The sequence below is a fragment of the Passer montanus genome, unplaced genomic scaffold (genome assembly GCF_014805655.1).
Source record: "Passer montanus isolate IOZ18808 unplaced genomic scaffold, ASM1480565v1 scaffold145, whole genome shotgun sequence".
Taxonomy (NCBI): Eukaryota; Metazoa; Chordata; class Aves; order Passeriformes; family Passeridae; genus Passer; species Passer montanus.
This window is the reverse complement of record NW_024361496.1, coordinates 724,295-741,880: the sequence shown is the minus strand read 5'-3', so window position 1 is coordinate 741,880 and position 17,586 is coordinate 724,295. Positions and strand designations below refer to the sequence as shown.

The following is a 17,586-nucleotide window of genomic DNA, read 5'->3' as shown; positions in this document are numbered from 1 at the left end:
CGGGGCCGGGGCGGGCGGCGGGGGCCCGCCGGGCGCCCGCCGGGCGGCCGGCGCCATGGGCACGGTGCTGTCGCTGTCGCCGAGCTACCGGAAGGCCCCGCTGTTCGAGGAGGGGGCGGCCACGGTGGGGCACTACACGGCGGTGCAGAACAGCAAGAACGCCAAGGAGAAGGGCCTGAAGCGGCACTCGCTGATCTCGGTGCTGCCCTGGAAGCGCATCGCCGCCGTCTCCGCCAAGAAGAAGAGCTCCAAGAAGGTGCAGCCCAACGGCGGCTACCAGAGCAACGTGACCCACCTCAACAACGAGAACCTGAAGAAATCGCTCTCCTGCGCCAACCTCGCCACCTTCGCCCCCCCGCCGCCCGCCGCCGCCCTCGCCTCGGCGCAGAAGGCGCCCCCGGCCGCGCCCGCCGCCGCCGCCGCCACCCCGCGCCGGGTCGTGGTGCAGGCGTCCACCAGCGAGCTGCTGCGCTGCCTCGGCGAGTTCCTGTGCCGCCGCTGCTACCGCCTGAAGCACCTCTCGCCCACCGACCCCGTGCTCTGGCTGCGCTCCGTGGACCGCTCGCTGCTGCTGCAGGGCTGGCAGGACCAGGGCTTCATCACGCCGGCCAACGTGGTCTTCCTCTACATGCTGTGCCGGGACGTCATCTCGGCCGAGGTGGCCAGCGACCACGAACTGCAGGCAGTGCTGCTCACCTGCCTGTACCTCTCCTACTCCTACATGGGCAACGAGATCTCGTACCCGCTGAAGCCCTTCCTGGTGGAGAGCTGTAAGGAGGCCTTCTGGGACCGCTGCCTCTCCATCATCGACCTCATGAGCCCCAAGATGCTGCAGGTCAACGCCGACCCGCACTACTTCACCCAGGTCTTCGCCGACCTCAAGAAGGAGAGCGGCTCCGAGGAGAAGGGCCGGCTGCTCATCGGCCTCGACCGGTGAGCGCCCGCCGCCCCCCGCGCCCCGGGCACCGCGCCCGCCCGGCCCGGAGCCGCTCCCGGGGGATTTGCCCGGCGGGGAAGGGCGGGAGCCGCCTCCCGCCGCCCCCCGGGGGACACGGGGCGCTCGGCCGCCGCCGGACCGGAGCGCAGACCCCCGGTTCCCTCCCGCGCCGCCGCTTTGCAGCCGCCGCCCCCTCCCCGTGCTGCGGGCCCGGGGATGCTGCGGCTCCGCCACCGGATTGATCCCAGCAATTCATGGATGGGGGGACGAGAACCCCCCAGCCGATATCCCCCGGGAGCGGAGCGGGGCTCCGCCGGTCACCGCACCACCGAGATAGAGCCCAGGTAGGGGGAAAAAAATTTAAAAAATAAGGAAAAAAATTCCTGTAAAGGCTCCAGCGCAGGCGGCCGAACCGGCCCGGTCGGGACTCACCGGGACAGAGACGCGGGCACGGCCCGGGGACCCCCCCACCCCCCTTCCTCCCTTATCCCCCCCTTTATTTATTTTCTTTGAAGAGACTCGAATTCCCGAGCGGGTCCGGGTGACGGGAATCACCGCTACTGTTCATGAGATCAATGTGAAATGTCTTGTTCCCATCGTGCACTGGTCATGAGTATTGTGTAAAGGATCTACTTGAGTGTGCAAGCAAGGGGAGCCGCCACATGCTGCTATATGAATTCTTCTAGAACAAACCCAACGAACTGCAAACCTGCGGGGGGGAAAGAGAAAAAAAACCTTCTTTCTTCTGTCATTGTTGCTTTTCCAGTGGTATTGCGCATGCAAACAGGCGCATTTTGTGTCTTCGGGAAAAAAAAAAAAAGGAAAAAACGCATAAAAAAATAATAATCAAAAGAAAAACCTTAACGAGAGATGGCTGTAAAATTACACCCATGCACAAAGACCCGCCACCACCCCGACACCGCAGTCTCGAGCCGGTATTCCCGTATCAGGCCTGGGGACTGAGACCTTCTTTTTGGGTTTTATCGTTTTCTTTTCTCCGTGTGCTCAGTTCTAGTTTAGTTCTGGTCCATCGGGCGTTAAACTGGCGAACAAGAGGGAGAAATAACGTGCCATTTATTTTTATTTTTGATTTTTCACTTGAAGCTCTTCATGGCTGTACATTGGACCCTGCTAATGATACATGTGTACGTATGTTTTTTTAGTGCAATCTCTTCTGTAGATCTTTGTTGACCAAATTGGTGGGTATTGTTACTTATTAATTTATATTTGTCTCATTTTGTATGTATGTGTATAGTGTGTTTGTAAGTATGTGTGGTTTATAACCCGACCGACTGTGTCATGGGGCTCAGTGTGCCTGTAATTTAATCCCCTCCCCTTATTTTTATTTATTTTTGTACTGTGCTGATTAAATAAAAATGCACTGACCATCCATTACACGGCAGCGGCTCGTGGCCGAGTCTTTTCTGCGCTCGGAGCGGCCGATGGATTTGTGCTGACGACAGAGGCTTTAACGCGGCCGCGTTTAATCGCGTTACCGGCGCCGGGGTCACCCGCGGGGGGACAGCGGGGCCGGCTGCGGGAGAGGCGGGATGCTGGGATAACGGGGATAACTGGGATAACTGGGATAACTGGGGTAACTGGGATGTCGGGACACCGATCCCTCCGAGCATCACCTCCCCCGCGCCGGCAGGAACGGGCAGTGCCACGGTGGGATGCAACTAATTGCTTTCTTTTATTATTTATTACAGTGAATTATGTAAACAAAATCCAGGTCCATTATAGTAGGGGTTTTTTATGCTCTTTTACACATAAAATATCAGCGATTTATTAAAAAAAAAAAAAAAAGGGTTCATTGCATTATCGCCCCCGGCTAAGAATCCAAGTTTCAATTTAGAAATAGTTAATTTATGGGAAAACCAAGAATATATATATTTTATATATTTATATATATTTTATATATATATATAAAACCAGAGCAGGAACAGATAATATATTTTATACGACACATCTCATCACATACAATATTGCCATCTCATGGTAGGAGGAATTTCCCAAGCTGTCCATCCCAATTCGTTGCCGTCCATCCCAATTCCATCCCACCATTCTTTTGGAGGGACAAGGGTACGAAAGTGCTGATCCCGCCCGCAGCCCCCGCCCGGGCCGGGGGCGTTTGCACCAGGACAGAACCGGGGAAGTGCAAATCCAAAGGCAGCGCCGGGCGTCCCTCGGAGCGTCCCTGGCTGCGCGGGGGGGTCCCGTGGCTTTGGCGTCGGTGTCGCTCCTCCAGAGGAGCCCATGGGGGGTGAGGGAGGCGCTGGAGGCTCCGTGGAGTCCCGGGGTGGTCCCGGGGTGGTCCCAGGGTGGTCCCGGGGTGTCGTGTCAGCGTGGCGGGGTCGGGGCTGCCGCTGTCCCCTCCTGGCCCAGCGCTGGTGGTGCCTCGGGGCTCTGGAGGAGCCCCTGCCCAAGGGGACCCCTCAGACACCCCAGAGCTGCACACCGAGAGGGGCTGTGGGGGCTGGGGGTGCTGGGATGTCCCAGGGCTGGTCCAAGGCCAGGGACAAAGGGAATGGGAGAGCTCTGCCACAGGGCCTGTTCATTCGTGCTCTACATCCCTGTCCCTCCCTGGTCTCGGGGGTGGCACTGGGACACCAAGGCTGCAGTGACCTGTCCCGTGCCCCGTGTCCATGGCACGGCTTCAGGAAACCTTTTGTGAGAGAGGAGCCTCTTCCAGGCTTTCTAATTCCCAAAATGCTCCATCAAACACGTGCTCCCCATTTGCTGGCCGGGCTGGGACCCCGAGGTGGGGTCACCCTCAGCTCCCCCATCTCCAGGGCTGGGAATCCTGACCTGACCAGCAGTGCCAGGACAATCCCAATGTACAATCCCAACAGCCTGGGCTGCTCAGGAACCACAGCAGTGCCCAGCACAGTGGGAATAAACCACTGAGGAGATCCATGCCCCTCCATCAAGAGAGAGCTTGGGGTTATCTGAGCTGGCCAGGATGAGCCAAACACCCCAACACTCACAGCCCACTGCTGGGAAGAGCCAGGAAAACTCTTTGGAGGGAGGAGCCTGGTGCTGGCAGCGGGGGCTGTGCCAGGTTAATGTTGGATAGTGCAAAGCTTGGCCCCCCAAAGCTCCCCCTGTTCCTGGGCTCACCCCTGCCGTGGGTTCCTTCAGCCCTCCCCAACCCCAGCGCTGGCACAGACACAAAGCCACGTGGACCATCTAAAATTCAGCAAGGCCACATGGTCCCCAAGGGAACCCACCGGCTTCAGGCCCTTGGAGGGGGTAATTAAGGCAAAAAGCAATGCAGGATTAACGAACCCAGGCCCTGCACTGGGAGTCCCCTGTCCAGCCAAGGTGCCTTGATGAATTCCCTGGGAAAGCAGCAGGTCTGGAGGTGTCCCCAGGTACCTTCCCAGCCCCGTGTGCCTGGGGGCTGGGGGAGTGTGGAGTGTGGCCGGCAGCCCTCCCTCCCTCCCCAGCCCGGCTCTGGCCCTACAGAACCCGACTCCCTGAGCTGGGTCTCTTTGGTTCCTCCTCTGGAGGCTGCATCTCACTGCAAAAACTGACATGGGAAAGGAGCACGGAGGGAGAACTGGAGAGGGGCTGAGGAATCAACGCGGGAAAGGGAAGAAGGGGTGGAAGTACCTAGAAACTCTTTTTCAGACTAATTCCAAAGGAAGAACTCTCCTGATATTCCAGCCTGGTTTGTAATGTGGAGAACAGGTCAGCGGCTATTTTAGGTCTTCATTCCGTGTGAATTTGGCTTTTCTAAAGCTCTGGAATTCGGGTTTTCCAAACCTTGAGCTTCAGAGGCTGCTTTAGGCACCTGGCAAGTCGCTGCTGAGCATCTCCCGCTGCATGCCGGAGTCCCGGGCGGGGCGGGGCCGTTAATTGCCCGGCACGCAGAGGACGAAGCCGGAGCGGTGCTTGGTGAAATCCGGCTGGGGCTGGTTGATCTTGGTCTCCACGGACACGGTGCATTTCCTGCCGTGCAGGCTGCACTGCACCGGGTTGGTGACAGTGACGTGCAGGGCACGCTTCTCCCTGCGGGAAAGGGACACGGGTCAGCAGGGAGGGTCCATGGGATGGGATGGGATGGGATGGGACATTATTGGGTTGGGATGGGGTGGGGTGGCCACAACTGGGACAGGCGTTTTCAGGTCAGGCACATCCTGCAGCCATACCAAAACTCTGTGTTAAGCCAGGCCTGAGCTCAGAGCCCAGCTTTGGGCTCCTGCTTGTGAAGCCTCCCACTCTGGGATTGGGATCCTGTGGGAGGCCTCAGCTCCACGGGCAGAGCCCAGACCAGGTCAAAGGGCCCAGGGGCTGCTGCCAGCTCGGCCACTGCCCCTGAATGACCCTACAGTGACCCCCTGCAGCTCTGCCTGCAGCAGTGACAGGGACATCCCTGGGCTGAGCTCAGACTGAAATACAGCCTGGAACAGGGAAGGAACCACAGGTGAGGTGGTGGCTGTTCCCAATTCCCTCTCAGATGGACAGACCAAACTGGCTGGGACAAAACTCTGTCCCTGCAGCTTTTGAACCCCCTAACTCAGTTTTGGCACTAAACAAGATTCCCACAAGTGAATCAGGATTTTCTGACCCCCACATTGCTTTGTGTGGCTGTTGGGGTCACTGTCACTGGGGACATGAGGACATCCCAGCAGGGCCAGGATGACTGGCAAGAATGTTCCCCTTTGCTAAAGGCCACAAAGGCTCCTGCTCTAGATTCCAAAAAATTATTCCATAAGCAGAGAAATCATAAATCATGGAATCATTCAGGCTGGGAAAACACTCTGGGATCATCAAGCCCAACTGCTCCCCCAGCACTGCCAAGGCCACCACTGCCCCATGTCCCCAAGTGCCACATCCCCGTGCCCTGGGCAGCTGTGTCAGTGCTGAGCAGCCCTTTCCCTGAAGAAAGGGGAGAACCCAGCAATGCCAAGGCCCCACTGATGGCCTGGCTGCTCCAGGGGCTGGGATGGAGCTCCAGCCACGATCCCTTGGGAGCAGCCAAGAACCTCTGGAGATCCCCAGGAGAGGAAAATCCTGCAGCAGATCCATCCCCATGAGCCACCACCAGTGGGAAGAGGTATCCAGGGACTTGGCCTTTGGGAATTCTCTCCTGTGACCTCACCCACACTTCAAATTCCCATATGTCCAGTATTTTTAGTACAATGCTGAGTGGTTTAGAATTGTTGACATTGACTCTGCTGCCTGTCTGGATGCTCCAAACACCCTGGGGGATGTGCTGGCATCCCATTCCTCATGTTTGACTCCCAGACTCCAGGTCCTGCCTTGTCTGAGCCATTCCAGCATTTCCACTGGCACAGCCCAAGTCCTTTGTGCAGTTCTTACTCTGTTTCCATTGACAGACTGTTCAGGTGGTGTCACATCCCTTAAGCTGCATTTTTATGCAGTTCCCAAGTACAGATTTTCACCACTTCCATAACAATGCTTGGTTGGTTGAAGGGGCTGGCAGGGCCCAGCACACACAGCCCTCGTGTATTTAATGTTATTACAGGTATTTAATGTTATTTACTCCTGCCTGGGTGAGCTGAGGCTGCAATCCCAGCTTAGGTTGCTATTTTTGCTGTGTCTTAGCAGAATGAGCCACACACAGAGGAGCCTCTCAGAGATCCCTGCTGCTTGGGGAAGGCTCCAGCATCAAGTGTCCCTAACAGGGATAAGGGTGAAGGACTTTTCCTGTCCCACAGCAATTTCTAGGTGACCAGGCAGAGGCTCTGGGGAGAGGAATCTCAATAACCTGAATTGTGACCCCAAGCAGGACCTGGGCCTGGGAATCCAAAGGTCCTGATGCCCTGTGGCTGTGGGACCTGCAGGGAGCTGCACCAGTCTGGGTCTCAGCTGCTGCTGGGATGAGGAGAATCACCTGAGCACAGCTCTGAGTGAGGCTAACGCTGTCCTGGCAGGGAGGGATCCAGAGAAGATGCTCTGATCCCTGCCACGTGTGACAATCCCATCAAATGAATGCTTCCCTCTCCCTGTCTCATTCCCAGATCCCACCTTGCCAAAGCTCCTTCACTCATCACATGCTGCTTTTCCTCATGTGAGGGCTCAGCCTCAAAGCTTTGGCTGGGGGAGCAGGGCAGCTCCTGGAGGGAGCAATCCCGAGGGATCTGTGAGCACTCAGGGATGACAAACCCTCCTTGGTGTCCCTGCTGGGCACCCCCTGCCACCAGCCCTGGCACCAGCCCTGGCACCAGCCCCAGGAGCAGCTGGACCTGCTGCCACCTCGGGGCTCTTGGCCACTGCTCTGGAGCTTGGTGCGAGGCCAGCGAGGGGAGGGGAGGAAATTCCCCTTGGGTTCCAGCCCCCTCCAGGGCAGCCTCGCTCCTGGGGCAGCAGGGGCACAGGGGGGCAGCTGCTGGCTGCCCCGGGGTGCCCAGGTTTGCTTCTGGGCCCCAAGGGAGGGCACAGCTGCTGCAGCAGCTGGGAAAGCAGGCTGAGACCTTCCCAATCTCCCTGCTACAAACGGCTTGGATGGGAGCTGCCTCCCCAGGCTCCTGCTGGATTTAGATCCCAAAGGAAGGGGCTGAGATGGAGATGGACCAGAACAATCCTGGATGACAACAAAGTCTCTCATAGACAAGGGCAACACACAAAAGAAATACCCTCTGGAGACCAGTGATGCTCAGCAGGACGCTGATGGCAGCACAGGCAGAGGTAAGTCCCACCTCCAATCAAACTTGAGCTGAAAAAGGAGCATAAACCTGGCATAAACCTGTCCCACCACCTTTGGGGACTCCCTGCCATGGCAGGGGTGGCACCGGGTGGTGTTTTAGGTCCCTTCCCACCCAAACCACTCTGGGATTCCCTGTGGGTGCCAGGCACTGCTGGGGCTGAGTCCAGCCCTGGCTGATGGCAGCTCTGGCTCCTCACCAAGCCCTGATGGAAGTCAAGTCCACCAGGACAAAGTGATGGTGGCTGCTGGCAGAGTGGAACAGGGAAAGGAGATTCTGGGGGAAGTCAGGATCCACCCCAGCACTGCTCCCAGCCTGCCAGGGAATGTCTGTGTGATGGACCTCGGAGTGATTTCTGTTCAGAATAAACACCAAGGTGCTGGTGCTTTCTACAAACTCAGCTCTGCATACAACACAGGGAATGTTTTTGGGTGGAAACAGCCTCTGCTGACAGCTCAGCAGTGCCAGCCACAGCTGCTGATCCCAGGCTGGGGCTGCTCTTTGCCTTCTCCTGGCTCAGTGAACGCTGCAGGACTGGGGCACTTCTCCACCTACCCCAGCCCATCCCAGCACCCAAAGGACCTTTCCCAGCTCCCCTCGCCCTCCTGGCTCACAGGAGGAGTTACAGGCACTGCTGGGAGCCCAGTGAGCAGGGTCTGTGTGTGGGAGACATCCCAGAGCAGCCCCTGAGCACTGCAGGAGCTGAGCAGGCACTGGGGCAAAGAGAAACCAGCAGAGAAAGGAGGACTCCGAGTGGAAGCAGATCACTGGCCCATGAAATACGAGAGTTTTGACTGAGCATTTAATCCAGGACCTCGGGGGAAACACAGAAATGGCCACAGACATCTGTCAGAGCTGCACAGAGCACAGAGACAGCCACAGCCCCAGCACGTGGAGGGAGGGGAATGGGGAAGGGAAGGAGAGCAGGAAGATCAGAGGGAGTTTTGGTGGGGACAAGCAAGGGAAGGAGAGCAGGAAGATCAGAGGGACAAGAAGTGTAAGGCTGAGAAGTTTAATAAATGTATTGTTAAATAAATGTAAATACAGGAGATGCCAGGTTAGATGGGGCTTGGAGCAGCCTGGGACAGTGGAAGTATCCCTGCCCACAGCAGGGCTGGCACTGGATGGGCTTTAAGGTCCCTTCCAGCCCAAACCATTCCATGACTCCATGCTTAAGAACAAGCCCAGATGACCTGGAAGGAGCTACAGGCCTGAGAACACAGCAAAGAGTCACTGATGAGATATCCCCCAGTGGGAGCACAGCAGGATGGGGAGCTGGGAACAGCCCAGGGACAGCACCAGGCTGGGCTGGGGAGCTGGGAACAGCCCAGGGACAGCACCAGGCTGGGATGGAGAGCTGGGAACAGCCCAGGGACAGCAGCACCAGGCTGGGATGGGGAGCTCCAGAGCTGCAGCCCCATCCCTGACAGGGCTCCAGTGGAACAGGGCTTTGTGAGGCTTTCCCAGGATTTTTTAATGAGGTGCTGTCCTATGGACAGAGTGGGAAATAAGCTCTTTTCAGAAGCAGAATTTGGGTAGAGATGGCAAAGCCAGCACAGTAATTGCCTGATTTTCATGACAACAAACCAGAGGGATTTCAACCAAGTGTGCAACCAAGTGTGAAATGAGGGCTCAGCAGCAACGAACCCACTGGGATGGATTCCAAAGGGGATTGCTTTAAACCATCAAACCTTTCCAGAGTTTAGACCAAGGCCTCTTTCTGGAAAGGCAGCACTGTGGGCCACCTGGTTGGCTTCCAGCTCAGGATATTCTGTGATTCTCTGGCTCCAAGGAAGCCTGCAGCTGCACACAAGATGTGAGGGCCGTGAGGGGCAGGAGGGAGAACAGCCCATCATGATAATACCTCATGGAAGTCAGTGCTGCAGCCTCACCTGGATCCTGGCTGCAGCCTTTGAGAGGGTTCAGCCATGAAAAAAACATTAAAAAGGCTCCCAGATGAAGGGAGGCTGAAAAAAGAGCCCAAAAAAGCAGCAGCTATATTCTGCATGAAGAAAAAACACAGGAAACAGGGAGAAACTCAAGAGGTTTAAAAAAAGGCAATTTTAAAGGCTTTGCTTCCTAAAAAGAGCCAAGGAGAAAAACAGGGATACTGAAAATTTCAGGGAAGGTTGAATCAGCTCTCCAGGCCATGTGTGGTGTCACTGCTGGGGAGGGCTCAAGCTGTGGTGGCAGAGGTGACAATCATGGAGCCATAAACCCTTGGAATGCTTTGGGTTGGAAGGAACCTTCAAGACCATCAAGTTTCAACCCCACCCAGTGCCACCCCTGCCATGGCAGGGACACCTCCCACTACCCCAGGTGGCTCCAAGCCCTGTCCAGCCTGGCCTTGGGCACTGCCAGGGATGGAGCACCCATGGAATACCCTGTGCCAGGGCCTGCCCACTCTCACAGAGAGGAATTTCTTGAGCAGGGTCTAAAAAGCCACTGGATATAAGATGGGTAATAAACAAGGACATATCTGAGTTACAACAAGTGTCATTTGGGGACAGATAAGTGCTCTCTCAGGAGGGTTTAGGGCCCAGCTGGTGGCCGGCAGGGCAGGGATCAGGATATATCTCACCCAAGCACTTGTGGGTTTCTGCAGCTTGCAGGACAATGATACTGAGGGCTCAAAGGAAAACTTACTGAGAAAATTATTCCCACAACAGCTTCAAAGGAGAAAAATAGGAATTGCTGGATTCCCAAAGGGTACAGGAGCAAAACCTGCACTGAGACCTCAGGTGCCCTTTGTGTCCCCCCTGGAGCGCCCAGCCTGTGGGAGCTGCTCCCAGGAAGGGCTGCCAGTCTCCATGGGACCTCAAGAATCCCCAAAGCCACTGTCCCCAGGGAGCCAGGACACAAAGGGACACATGTCAATAATCCTGGGTGGATATTTCATTCCAGAGCTGCAGCTCTGGCACCTCAGCTCTGCCTCTCCCAGGGCAGGCACATCTCAGGTGTGGCAGCTCCAAAGCAGCAGGTCCCACAGACAGCAGATATTTACACACTCAGAGCATGAATTCCCTATGTAAGACTCAGATGATTTTGACAGCATCATCCCTGTGACTCCTTGGCACCCTCCTTCCTTCTCAGAGGGAGAAAACACCTTCCCCATCCAGGTCTTGTCAGAACACCCTGGCTCTTGAAAAAGGTTCAAAGCAACGATTTACTGTCCTGTGTGATCCAGAAACAACTTAACATCCCCTTTCCTTTTTTACTTGGCTGCTGGGCTGTATTGAGAACCCCTCTGCACAGCCACCCCTCTTCAGGACAGCCCCAAAGCCAGAGCAGGCAGCTCCCTTCACCCCAGGGCTTGCTGAGGAGGGGAGGACACAGCCCAGGAGCCCTTTTTGGGTGCAGGTGTCTCCCCTCTGAGCCGGGCAGGGGATGCACACACACACACACACAGGCAGTCTGTGACTCACACGTGCCATGAGGGAGATGAAAACATCTGAAACCACAAGGGCTTTGCAAAAGCTGCCTTGTGCAAGGCTCTCAGGGCTCACAGGATGTTTCTCTCGAGCCTCAGCGGCTTTTCGGAGCTCTGGCCTTGTCCAGCTCCTCAGAGCCAGGTGGCCTTGGCAGAGATCAGACATTAAGATGGATCAAAGCCATGGAAAAGAGACTACAAAGAAAGTCAGACACGAATCAAGGAGATCTCAAGTCATGATCAAAAGGAGAATTTCCATAGTCAAAGGTCAGAGCAACTGCTCCAGGCATTGTGATGCCGGGAAAGGTCACGGAGCTGAGCACAGCTGCCAGGTCCCTCCTCACCGTGTGATTTTTCACAATTATTTGCAGTCAAGTGACACTTGAGACACTGAAATTTTTTTCTATCTTCAAAACCAGCAAATATTTACAGTATATTTCTTTTGTGCCTCGTGGTCTGCTCAGGCAGATCACCTCGGAGGCTGCCAGGAGCGCCTTTTCAGAAGGAATGTTTAATGTGCAGGAGAAGCACCAGGCTGAACTGTGAGCTCAGAACTCAACCCCTCCACTTAAGAAGTGGCTTTCAAGCCTTTGTGGCTCAGCCTTGCCCATGAGTTACCAGAGCACAGCACGGCCTGCCTTTGGGAGCTGCTCTATTCCATCATCACCTGCTGAGCTGTGACAACAACGCTGCTTTTGCCCTTTAATGAGAACAGAAGTGTTAATATGTGTCTGCTCCCACTGCAAAGGGCCACACGTGGCACAGGGCACAGGGCAAGGCAGAGCCAAGGCAGCTGCCCCAGGATGGTCCCTTCGAGTCGGAGCTGAGCCACAAAAGCCACTTTCCTGAGATGGCAGCAGCTGCCACAACACTGCTGGGCCTTTTCCACGACGTGCCTGCAGCACATCCAGGTGTACTCCTTCCCCTCTGGGAAGGAGATGAGAATTAAATATGTGTATATAAATTATGATATATATTATATAGCTATTTATATTATATTATATTATATTATATTATATTATATTATATTATATTAATAATATAATATATAATATATAATATATAGTATACAATATATAATATATGTTAATGTATATGTATATGATATATACATATAATAATATTATTTTATATTTACAATATATTATAAATATAATTATATTATTATATATAATATAATATAATATAATATAATATAATATAATATAATATAATATAATATAATATAATATATATGTATATAATGTATAATATATAATATATATGTATATAATATAATATAATATCATATAATGTATATTATTCTATTATAGTTATATAATAATATCGTTAAATTATATAATTAAAATTCTATAATATTTATATAATTATATAAATTTATATTTAATTTGTTTTAAAAAAGCATTAAGTAAAAATCCCCAGTTCATGAAATATTTGGCTCTCTCATTCTTAAAATGCATTTACTCCCACTGATCCCAGGCTGGGAGGTCCTGGAGCAGCCAGTGCACTGCACTTCGTTCCTCACAGATTTAGGACCTGGGGTGTCTGTGCATCCCTCAGGAGCTGGGAGTCATCCCTCCCAGGGAGAGCTGGAAACATTTCTGTCAGTTCCAGATGTTCCTGGGCAGGGCTCCTGGAGCTGATGGGGCAGGGGCTGCTCCTCCCCTCCCCTTCCCAGGGCTGCTCTCCCCCTTTGGGAGGTTCAGGCTGCTGTAAAACAGCCCAACAGCCCAGGGGGGCCATGGGGCAGCTCCCAGCCATGGGGCTGCACCCCAAAGCAATATTTCATGGTGGAAAGCCCCAAAAGTGGTTTGAGGCACCACTCGGAATGTCACTGCATGGTGTGTTCCTTCCTGCAGCCTGGGCTGAGTGGAAATGCCCAGGGAATGTCACTGCTCCTGTCATGGAACATCCAAGAGGGGATCACAACCTCACCCCAGCTCCATCCTCCTCTGAGCCAGGGCCAGCCCTCACTGCCTGAACCCCCAGGCCTGACCCAGCTGGTCCTGAGCTCAGCTAAAACCAGGCCTGGACCTCGTTACCCCTCTGGGACTGCTGATTCCTCCCAGAGCAGAGCGGACAGGGCTGGGAGCAGCCTGCTCTGGGGGAAGGTGTCCCTGCCCAAGGTCCCTCCCAGCCCCAACCATTCCATGTACAACTGTCCCCCTTCCCTGCCCACCAGCACAGGAGCTCCAGGCTCCCTCAGTTCTGTTCCTGTGGGAGCTGGGAATTCATCTTTGGGCTTCAAAGAGAGAAGTCTCAGGTTTTCCCACCCTTGTGCCATCAGCTTCCAGTGCCTGATGCCATTTATCCCCCATGAGCACTCCCTAAAGCTGGCCAGGGGTTTTGTGGAGGAAAAACACAGGCTCACTCAACAGGGAATTTCCTGGGAACCTGCAGTAATGAAGGAGCTAAAAAAAACCCGTAAAAAAAAAAAAAAGCACCAATGGTGTGTTAAATATTTCATTTCCTCCAGCAGGCAAAATGAAAAATTTCCAATCCCCTGAGGTGGAGGCAGCTCCCAGCCCCCATTGCAGCCAGGGCTGATGGATGATGGATGGAACATCCTGGCAGAGGCCCCCAACCTGCCACATGCCCCCCTGGAGGGAGCTCTAAAATCCACAGAGTGCTCCTTCCCTGATGCCTGTCGTATCACAGGAGTGGGGGCTGGATTCAATGACCTTTAAGGTCCCTTCCAATCCAAACTGCTAAATGATTTTGTGCATTCAATTCACTCAGAATTCAATGTAATTAGAATTTTTGAAGGGAAGGGAAAGGGTGGGGAGAGTTGAGCCAGGTGACGAGGGGCCTGTGGCTCCCAGTGACAGCAGGGAGGACGAGGGGGACACGTCCCAGCCCAGCACCAGGAGCTGCTCCCCTTCACCTGCCCAGCCCCACCCTGCTCTCAGCGCTGACAGCAGCAGGGATGAACTGCAGCTTCTTCTGCAGCCCCCATGAAGTCACATTTCAGAGCTATTCTGAGCCTGGCAGAGCTTTGGGGAGTCAGAGCTCATCCGGCTCTACCGTGGCCGCAAGATGCTGGAGTGTTACATATTTTATAAAAACCACCATGCCAAAAATATGATTCCCAGTGCTTGGCTGGAGCAGAGGAAAGCAGCACATGGGGGTGATGCCAAGAGCCTGGCATTAGAAATGCACCAGCACATAAATAAAATAAGAGCACTTAGGAGGATGAGCACAGAGCTGCCTCCTGTTTGGGACATCATGGACTCAACTCCTGGGCAGGCTGAGAAACAGCAAAAGTCTTTCCTTGTATTCTCTTCCCAGTGCTGGTGCTCCCCATGGCCCAGCTGGGGGAATGAATTCACCACCCCACCTTTGCTGGGCACATTTGCAAAGTCCCCCCTCAAAGGATGCTCCTGACTGTTCAGCAGCTGCTGATCAAATTCTGCCAGCTGAAGGTTAAGGAAGGTAGAAATTCCCCCAAAAATACTTTGAAGGGAATCCAGCACCTTTCAGGCATCTGGGATGTGTTTGTTCAACCTCTGCAAGACTGTGAGGTACAGGGGGCTGATGCAGAGGACAAAGGTGTGGGATTATTCATCTGTTTCCCACTCAGATTTACAAGTGGCAATGACTCCGGAGTAGCAAGGAGTGGTTGGAACAGCTGATGGATGCTTTACACTGGAAAAAGCACAGAGAAGCTGTGCTCTCTTGCTTTGGTACACAGAAAACCTCCAGCCATCCCGAGGGATGAGCAGCTCTGCTTTTCTCACTGCAGGGCTGTGAATTAAATGGGTATTTTTGGAGCCTGGCAGAGGTCTGAACCACAACAAGGGAGAAGCTGCCACCGAGCTTCCCAGAGATCACCCAAAATCATGATAGGAGCACAAACAGCATGGACACGTTTGAAATTCTCTGTTTTTTTCTCATTATTCCATGGGATCGACCTGTGCCAGTGAAACTGCCAGGAAGCAGCTGGGATAAGAGAGGACAATTTGCTACGGTGAAGTCACCGGCTCGGCTTGCCTGGCTCTGGGGGCTGGAAGCACGGGGACAACAGCAGCAGGGCTGTGGCAGGCAGGGGGGATGGCAGCAGGGCTGTCACATCCCACCGCAGCTCGGGGTGGCTGTGCTCCCCGGCAGAGCCCGGGCAAACACCTCAGCTCCCTGACATCCCATGCACATCCCTGCCGAGCTCGGGAACGTGCCGGGAGGGCTCTGCCACCCTGGGCATCATCCCGGGCCGGGAGCATGGGCACGGGCAGCCTGTGCCAGCCGTGTGTGCTGGTGTGGGGTGATGAGGGGTGCTGGGGGGGCTGAAGCGGCGCTGGAAGGACGATGGAGAGCGGCTGCTCCCAGCGCCGCAGCTCCCGGTCGCTATAGCAACCTGGATATCCCTCATCCCATCTGATGCCTCGTCGCTGCCAGCCAACGGGGCTGCTGCAGAGCAGCGGGGTGGGTGAATTTACTGCCCGCTGCTGCTCCCCGCACCCGGCTAACCCCCGCACAAGCACAGTGGTGCTCCAAGTCCCCTCTCGGAGGGGCTCTTCGCGTGCCCTGGGGTGGCCCTCGCTGCTCGGGCGGGTGTCACCGTGACCTACTTAGTGCAGGACGCGGTGACATCACGCCCGATGGCCAGCGGCTCCCCGGCCCGCCGTGCCCAGCAGCAGGGCTGAGCTAACCCGGCCCCAGGGCACGCTCCGGCCCGGGTAACCTCGCTCTGTCAGCACGGGACACGTCTCCCATCCGCTGGCCCGGAACAGCTGCGCTGGCTCCTGCCTCTGTTTCCAGAGCTGATCTGAAAACCCAGATTTTTCTCCTTTTCTAATGGAAAGAGAGAGAAATTAGCTAAAGCTTCAGAGGATACAGGAACGGCATGAGCTGAGCGCTGCTGCGGCTTTTCCCGAGAGCGGCTCCGGCCCCGCGAGCAGCGCGACCCCGGGACCCGACAGGGTCACACTCCGGGGGACACACACGGGCATCGCCCCCGGCTTTCGGGCCGTCCTGCCCGCCACCCCCAGCTCGTTCCTGGCTGGTAAGCCATGGATTCTTGCGGAATGGGAGCGCAGAGAGAGGGGGTGCTCGTGGCGCGGGGCCAGCGAGGAAGGCGGCTCCTCCTCCTCCTCCTCTTCCTCCTCCTCTCCCAGCATCCACACGGCGACACTTCAGCTGAGGAAGCTGAATCATCCTTCAGTTAATGACAGGCTTTTAACCTGATGGTGAGGAGCCTCGCTGAGGTCCCTCCTCTTTAAAACGCCCCTCTCCAGGGCCAGGAGAACGGCTGGGACACGGGGACTGTCCCCCCGGGATTTCTGCTGTCCCTCCTGGGAGCCGCGTGACGGGCAGGACGCTGCAGGCAGCTCCGTGCTCCCTTCAAACATCGTCCTGCCAAAGCAAGGGCAGCTAAAGCCCCGGCAGGACGCTGCAGGCAGCTCCGTGCTCCCTTCAAACATCGTCCTGCCAAAGCAAGGGCAGCTAAAGCCCCGGCAGGACGCTGCAGGCAGCTCCGTGCTCCCTTCAAACATCGTCCTGCCAAAGCAAGGGCAGCTAAAGCCCCGTCCCCAGGGGCAGGGAAGGGTCAGGCTGGGGTGGCAGGAGGGGGAAGCAGCACAGCCAGGGTGACTCAGGGCACAGCTGGCATTGCTCCATCAGCCAGGGCTCAGCTCTGAACCCGCTGCTGCTTCCCTCTGATCCCGGGCAGGAGCACACCCTGAGCCCTTCGGAGGAGCCTGAAGAGACACAGCAAATGTGCAGGGCTTAAAGAGGGGTTAAACACACCAGCAGGTTGGATGAAAGCCAAGGAGCAGCTTGGACTGAGGATGGTGCTACTGGAAAATCCCTGAGCAGAGCCCAGGGGTCTCAGGAAGAAGAACCCAGATCCTGAAGTGACTCAGAGCACTCGGGTTTGCTGCTCTTGGGATGGTGTTTTAGGGATGTCTGAACAGGTTACAGCTGCTCTCGGGCTGTTGGGGCTGATGAATCTCATCTACACCCAACTTCCCCAACAATGCTGGATTGTAAACAGTCCTGAGGAAATCTGGCCTCTCTCCCAGCACAAAGGATGGGGATGGCTGTCAGTGAGAATTCCACGGCAGAAAAGAGAAGAGGAGCAGTAACTGCAGCAGGGAGTGAGGAGGTGGATGGCTCAAGCAGGAAGGGGGGATTTCAGCAAGGGCAGAAGGATGATTGGGCTGCAGCAGTCCCTGGTCCTACAACGAAGGGGAAAGTTGCTTCCTCCACCAGGTAAAATTGTCCATGAGGGAAAGCCCAGCTCAAACCAGCACTGACATCACCTCTGTATCAGCATTACAGCACCCCAATGACACACTTTGAGTCTAATTGAATTTCAGGCATGATGGAAATCATCCCTGTTCTGCTTGGGAGCACCAGGGTGACTGGGGTTGGAAACACAAAGCCTGGGGAGAGCAGAGGCTGGGGCAGTTTTGTAAGGAAGATTTTCCTTCCATCACAAAACTTTAAAGTCAAGGAACCAAGTCCTGCCATTAGTGCAGATATTTAAAAAGGGGAATTTCATTGTGGATTCCTAATGTCCTCTCCAAGGAGCAGGAGCAGTGAGAGCA

At 55.1% G+C, this 17,586-nt stretch overlaps 2 protein-coding genes across 2 annotated transcripts in view; one reads left to right on the top strand and one right to left on the bottom strand.

Moving 5' to 3' along the window:
• Positions 1–6: 6 nt before the first annotated feature.
• Positions 7–2,339, top strand: CDK5R1 (cyclin dependent kinase 5 regulatory subunit 1). Its single transcript, XM_039700854.1, has one exon. It carries the CDS (start codon positions 56–58, stop codon positions 935–937), a length of 882 nt encoding a protein of 293 aa, XP_039556788.1. The 5' UTR covers positions 7–55; the 3' UTR covers positions 938–2,339.
• The window catches only part of MYO1D (myosin ID), a 154,113-nt gene continuing 138,174 nt past the window's right edge, over positions 1,648–17,586 (bottom strand). The window contains exon 22 of the mRNA XM_039700853.1: positions 1,648–4,951. Within this exon, the coding sequence (XP_039556787.1) occupies positions 4,795–4,951 (157 nt within the window). The 3' untranslated portion in view covers positions 1,648–4,794. The remainder of the gene's footprint in view (positions 4,952–17,586) is intronic.